The sequence below is a fragment of the Anopheles merus genome, unplaced genomic scaffold (assembly GCF_017562075.2).
Source record: "Anopheles merus strain MAF unplaced genomic scaffold, AmerM5.1 LNR4000007, whole genome shotgun sequence".
Lineage (NCBI taxonomy): Eukaryota > Metazoa > Arthropoda > Insecta > Diptera > Culicidae > Anopheles > Anopheles merus.
The window spans coordinates 131,890-139,352 of record NW_024427587.1 but is presented as its reverse complement, the minus strand read 5'-3'; the positions used below and the strand labels follow the sequence as shown (position 1 = coordinate 139,352).

Here is a 7,463-nt window from a genome sequence, read left to right as displayed (position 1 = left end):
GGTGAAGTTGTTCAGAGCAAAATGACATTTCTCGACTTGACATTTCTCTTCCGGGGGCTCCGGTATAAAAATCGGGGAGGGCTGATGCGCGGTAATGAAATTTGTATGCAGAGAGTGACAGATATCCCCCACAATGTCGCCCAGCAAAAGCGATAAAAATCAACCTTCTAAATACATTATCCTTGTATCAAACCGACCCGTTTGACAGATAAATATATGCACCATCTGAGATTGCGCATCGTCTATTGCTACGGTCAGATTGCGCATATATTTATCTGTCAAACGGGTCGGTTTGATATATTTATCTGTCAAAAAAATATATATATCTCGGACATATAATCTTGAAAATTTATGCGCAATCTGGAATTGTATGGAAATGACGTTTATAGCTCACCGTAGCAATAGACGATGCGCAATCTCAGATTGCGCATATATTTATCTGTCAAACGGGTCGGTTTGATATAATTATCTGTCAAAAAAAATTTATATATCTCGGACATATAATCTTGAAAATTTATGCGCAATCTTGGCGCAATCTGAAATTGTATGGAAATGACGTTTATAGCTCAGGGTTGGCTACGCGAAATGACATATATTTTGATTAAACGAATATACAGGCGTCCCCCGAGTTACGACCCCCTCGAGTTGCGACGATTCGCAGATACGACGATTTTGATTTTGACAGTGAAAAGTTGTCATCGAGAAGAAATTGATGTATATTTTTGAATTTCTGAGCTGATAACCGTTACACACACATTTCCAAAGATTCCACTACTACCCGTTATTGTATATCTATATCGTGTAAACGATTTTTGTGTAAAATTAATACATTATCGAACATTGTTTCAAATAAAAACACGATATGATAGATTTCGACTCTTCAACTTCGGTTATAAACTTAAAATTGACAGATATTCGACATACGACCTTTTCGACTTACGTCTTGCGTTGGGCCTTTTTTCGGTCCCAAATACAGTCGTATCTCGGGGGACACCTGTATGCGCAATCTGAGATTGCGCATCGTGTATTAATACGGTTATACATTCCACCTTGCAAATTGTACAAATTTGACAGTTCGAATGTCAAATGCAAAATAATTTTCCTTTGGTCGAATTTTAAAAACCATTTCAAAAGGTACAGGTATTCCTCGATATACGAATACACGATATACGCAATTTCGCTATACACGATTTTCTTAATTTGACAGTTCTTATCTTTTCACGTTCATATATTTTCACGTTCTTCAAATTTTTAAAAACCATTTTAAATGGTACAAAATTGTAATGTTTTAGTTGAAATCAGATCAAATAACTAATTTAATGGCTAAAACATACCCCTTCATGCAGAATGATACGAAAATTAGCTATAATTTGACCGAAAACATCGAAATTCGACTTACGCTAAGATTAGAGATACGCGATTGCCCTCCAGTCCGCATCAATATCATGGAGTGCCTGTAGATGATATATGGTATATGGGCAATAAACTCCGTGATAAACCAAAAACTCGGTGGTACCCAAGCGGATGATTGTCATAGCAGATCTTTATTACATACTGTTATTACAAATGATAACAAGAATCGAAGCTTTGGGATAAAATCATAGCAATCATTTTAATCGTTGTTTTTGTACTTCTTGGAATGCAAATTATTCTTTTTTTTTATTAAAACAAGACATTAATTTTATCCCATGTGAGACCGGGTAAATCAGCTTATATTGTATAAAAATTAGCGGCCCGTGCATGAGTTTGACACTACTGATTTAAAGGCTTTCATACGTAAAACACTTATCAACATCATTTCTGTTTGGGAGAGGGCAATCGCAATAAAAAAAATTATCATTCACTTAAAATATCCAATATAAATAATTCAAATTTATTACATCACAAACAACTATTGTCTTGTTGGAGGATACGATGGAATGATACATACAGGAAACCCTTTCTTATTTAACCAAAAATAACAATCTTTTCAATGCATCAGGAGTTAAAGCAAAATTATCACTGTCACAATCAAAATTATCGATCTCAGAGAAACACTTTTGCAACACTGCCAAACAATTAGTATCATGATTATCTTTAATGGTTCCTCGATGATCTTCACATTCATTGTAGAACTTTTGAGCTAGCTGAAAGTAAACAAATGGAGTAATTGCATATTTTGTTTCGATTTATATCATTCTTACACGTTCTTACCTTTATGACACCTGGCGGAAAATTAGCCAGCTTAGCGACTTGTATGCCAAAACTTTTCTCCATTACTCCCGGTTTCACCTGATACAATAAAGTCAAACATTCGCCATCAACTATGGCTTGCATGTGGTAGTTTTTCACGTTTTCTACGTAGCTGGCAAGGTCGGTTATTTCCTGAAAATGTGTGGCAAATAAGGTAAAACATTTGCTCTCTTTAGCTAGCCATTCAGCGATGGACCACGCAATGCCGCATCCTTCATATGTTGATGTACCGCGTCCAAGCTCGTCGATTATTACAAGCGATCTATCTGTTGCTCTGCGAATTATTCCTGCAGTTTCGATCATCTCCACCATGAATGTACTGAGTCCTTTGGTAAAATTATCATCGGCGCCAACTCGCCCCAAGATGCAATCGAAAATTGACATTTCTGCACTCTCGCATGGTACGAATGAGCCGATGTGAGCCATTAAGACAGTGACTCCCACAGATCTTATGTAGGTACTTTTGCCACCCATATTTGGGCCGGTGATAATATACGTGGAAGTTTCCTTGGCGTCAAACATTGCATCGTTGGCGATATAGTTGACATCTTCTTGCAACTCCAAACAAGGATGACGCACTTGAATCAGTTTTAACACACTTGGACCTTCGCGATGCATTTTGGGCCGTACGTATGGGATCGGTGCACTTGAAGCACTCACTGCAAAGCTTACCAGACAGTCTAAGTACGCTATCTGACTATTGAGCATTGTCCATGGTTCAACATACCCTACAGCTACACGTATCACTTCTGCGACAATAGTTTGCTGTTGCTCTTCATACGCAATTTTTAACGTAGCAAAAGACTCGCTGTAATCTTGTAGTTTAGTTGTGATAAACCGAACGCCACCCTTTACGGCATCTAAGATGCGATAGGAATTGTTTTTCCGTATTAAAGTTTCATCTTTAAGCGTAATTCTAAAATGGTAACCATGTTGACTAACAAATTCAAGCTTAATAGACGATCCCGCATCCAATCCTATGTCTTTGGCTACTGTGGATAGATGATGCTTCATTTTAGAATAAACTTCGTCCATTTCTTCTTTTCGCTTCTTTAGCTGGCTATCGAAATCAGCTTTTACAAGATATTCGCCATGTTCGACCGCTTGCAAGTCAATGATTTGTTCAACCATGGATTTGAATAGCTTCAAATCACTCAAGCTATCCTTGATAGGATTGTATATATTGTTCAGCACAGCATTTTTTTCTAGATCGTTCGGTTCCAGAAGAGATAACATTCTAGGTACACGTAAAATAACTTGGTACAAACGAAAAATGTCCTGCAACGAAGCTTTTCTGCGTAAAAGACGTTTGAGCACGAACATTATATCTGGCAGCTTTTTAAGATGATTATCATAAAGCTCAGAGCGTATTATGGTATTGTTGACAAAATACTCCACAATATCGTGCCGATCTTTGATAATCTCATAATCTTGTAGCGGCTGTTTCATCCATTGTGCCATCAATCGGTGGCCTTGAGGTGTGCGACACCTATCAAGTACGCCCAGAACACTTTGCCATCGATAGGCGTTCGATTTAATTGATGTGCCTGGGTTTGGAAAAAGGTTCAATGCCGATACTGCAGCTGCATCAAGATGAACAAAGCTTTAATAGAAAAAGAAATTAATATACACATTAAAATTAATAGGAAAACAAAACATCATTACACGTTTGATATTTTACCGGTTTGAATCGAGCGATTCCAGATGAAACTGACCATGGTTGCCTGGTTCTTGAGTAAGCTCGAGATAGTTTAAGATTACACCCAGTGCACTTAGAGCCAGCGATTTAGATACTTCTGGAATGGTGTTTGCGTTTGGATGCTGTCCCTCGCGGAACCGCAGCAGTTTGTTCAAACTGTCGATGACATCGACTTTATCCTTCATAAATTCTTTCACTTTGCGCGTTGTAACGATCACATTATTACGCTTCATAATTTGCTCGACACGTTCATACTAAAGAATTAACGAAAATGTTGAAAACAAAACAGCGACATCATAGTAAACATATTAAGATATGCAACGATTACAAAAGAGGCAAACTTTAAGCGTAACACTTTCAATAGTAATAAAGTTATGGCACCTCTTTAAAAGTTTATAGCGGATATTACGGATTACTGAAGATAATTTGATTATTTGTGGCCATTCTCATTTGGGTCGATAGTATTGAAGAACCAGAGATAATTATAGTCACGGAATTCGAAATCTCTTATCTCTTTAAGCTATACCTTCAACTACTACTACTACTTTATATTTACAAAAAGCTTGAAGAAAGACGAAGTAACGTATTAATCTGTTACATGGCAACAAATGAAACTTAACGTTTCATGGCGTATTGATAGTAGAAATTTTAAGGGAAGCTTACGTGCAAGCCAAAAAGACAGGAAAAGATGAAAATGGCACACATTACGGAAAATCAAAACAATACGGCGTTCTTAGTTGGTGATGTGAATTTAACCAAATGTTGCCTATAGAACATGTTCTGATGCTCAAATATGCTAGCATATGGTAAACAACAAAAAGTATCTGAAGTCAAGGCTAGAACGCTTACTCACAAGTGATGTGATTAAGCATACGAAGAAAATTGCGAAAAATTTATGGGAAATTCAAAACCAGCAGTTGCCATGAACGATATGTTGTATATACCAACACTTATTGCGAATTTATTCTACGTGAAAGGAATTGAACGAAGAATTGAATGGAAGTTACATTCAGCAAAAATAAAGAACACATATAATGCGTGAATCTAAGGATATATGAAATGCAATTCGAAAAGATCGATTATACGAATTATATGTCCTGTCACCAAATATCGAATGTGTTATTATTGCTGATATTCATATATGGCATCGTTGGTACGGTGTCAAATAATAAAACCGATCTAAACGTTCTTTTAATATACACAATACGTGCAACTTACCTCTGCTGCGCCACCGGGAAGTAGACACTCTTTAGGTCCTGTAACTACAATTAAAGCCTCCAGCTCAGTGTAGAAATCATCGTCGACGAATTCGATCACGGCCATACGTCTCTCATTTACTTCGATAAATCCTAAACCAATCATTCGTTGCTTGGGTTCTTGACGAATGTGCAGAGCAATCAGAGCAGAACCGATTACCATTTCGTTATTGTTGTTAAACAAAACATCTTCGAAGTGTGCCAAATTCCCTGGTGATCCTTTATACTGGAGCGACCAATCATTTTCATGTTTCCGTTTTGATTCCTTCGAATACACTTCTATTCGATAGTTACGCACCAGCAGTAGGTCTCGAATAAGTCCCTCGAAATTGTTTTTACTCAAGGAAACATACGGCAACTGCTGATCATCTACATCCATTATTTTGATTGCATTCGAAGACTTAAAAAGTGTTTTGGCAACAAATGCGGCATCAACGCCATGGCAGCTGTAATAATCCGTTCGATCGAAAATTCGCACAGTAGTAGCCGGTTTCTATGGATGATGACACAAGGAAGTTGAAATAAAAAAAAATCATAAAGCTAACTTTTCAACTGCTTTTCATACCTCGCCTAGTGACTTGTAAAACTCGATGAATGTTCGCTGCTGTGCTTTGTCTGTAACGAATAAAATACGAAAAAACTGTGGAAATACAAACACAGGGGTTTAATTAATTTACGTACCTAGATTTAGACATTGTAGTGGTTTTAAGGTCGACATTTCGAAACGCTATTCGATACAAACAGAACGGCTGTATTGAAGATAAAATTAACAACTAATCCGGCACCGAGCGTATTTAGAAAGACAAACATATGGAAAGCGCGCGAAATTTGTTTCACATCGAATTTATATGACAGTCTATAATGGGTATGCGAATACCAAGGTGCTTTAAAAGCCAAGGACTTTGTAGGAACGAGGAAAAATGACCGTTAAAATAGACATAGAGCGACAACATCTCGCGTGGCAGAAAGTATCTAAAAAAAAACCCAGTCAACCTTTACATTATTTTGTTGAAAAACATATAAAATAAGTTAAATTTTATTTTTTTTGAGTTTAAAATTAGTCTGGGTCGTAAAAAACTGGATAACTCTTTTGTTTCGGATGAAGCAGAAATGTCGCGCGAGACAGGTAGCTCGGTGGGCAAATTTGAGCTACTTTTTATCGCGCGCGCGAGGTTGTCGCTATCTGTCTATTTGAACGATAATACAGGCAGTCCCCGAGATACACGATACACAGGCCTATTATTTTGCTCGAATGACATTTTATTCCGTCGGAAGCACTCGAGTCGAGCGGGTGAAAAATTGGTATCGTTTTCGCCATTCGAATCGATGAAGTGGACGAAACCTTCAACGAAAGTGGGTAGAAAGGAGGTGTTCTGTATGACGAACATTTGGCTATCAAGGCTTTAGAAAAAAGCACAAAACCAGGATCGACGGCAGTTGTCAAATGCGATTAATGTTGCTGGTATACGGGTATAATAAATGAATTGTTTTCCTTTAATAAATATTTGTATTGCACTAAAAACTTGTATTTTGCATCCACACTTTATAAATCGGCCTTTCCCACGTTACATTGCGGCTGCTGCCTGTAAACAAATATCGACGGCTATTGTCAAACTGAATCTCGAAATGGCAACATGCCTAACGCTAAGAAGACATCTCTATATTCCATCTTGGGTTTCGTCGACAGCAAGGACCGTAAAGATATCAGGTCAAGTTATAAGCCCGTTTTGACAGCTAGGTGGAAGAAGAATCGACGAAGAAAACTGACAGTTAGTTTTCCGCGTTTGGCGAACGCTTCAAGTTCTCGAAGGAAAATTTCCATTTTAAATCACGGGCTGTGTTCTAATAAACTAAAATATTCACCCAAATTGATCTCCACCAAATATTGACCATGCAAAACGTAAACAATCCATCAATACATATACAAGTGGAAAATCACCTGTCAAAATCGGTGCCCTGGGGGGGGGGGGGGGGGATCGCCAAACGCGCTATAACTACACCCAAGGTGAAATGTATAATGAGGCGTAGTTATAGCGCTTCCCAAGCGCCACAGATTAAGCTTAAACGACTGGAAAATTGAATATCCATAGAAAAAAAATGAAAGCTCCACAGCTTCATTGGTTTGATCAATAGATGGCGTATTACAACAACTCATCATTATATTGCTATCCTTTTCTTGCAATGTGTTTCGACAAGATTCATCTTATCATGACCTATATAGCCTTCTAATTTTCTGAGCAAAAATCTACATGAATGGTCGTGTGGTCAGATACGTG

The 7,463-nt window shown here is 37.7% G+C and overlaps 1 protein-coding gene across 1 annotated transcript; it reads right to left on the bottom strand.

The window, feature by feature from the left end:
* Window positions 1-1,852: 1,852 nt before the first annotated feature.
* LOC121600828 (DNA mismatch repair protein spellchecker 1-like) lies at window positions 1,853-6,113 on the bottom strand. Its single transcript, XM_041929598.1, has 6 exons — window positions 5,869-6,113; window positions 5,753-5,802; window positions 5,150-5,680; window positions 3,914-4,185; window positions 2,194-3,835; window positions 1,853-2,126 (listed from the first exon to the last, which is right to left on the bottom strand). The coding sequence occupies exons 1-6, from the start codon at window positions 5,903-5,905 to the stop codon at window positions 1,944-1,946; spliced, it is 2,715 nt and encodes a 904-aa protein (XP_041785532.1). The 5' UTR covers window positions 5,906-6,113; the 3' UTR covers window positions 1,853-1,943.
* Between the last annotated feature and the right edge of the window lie 1,350 nt (window positions 6,114-7,463).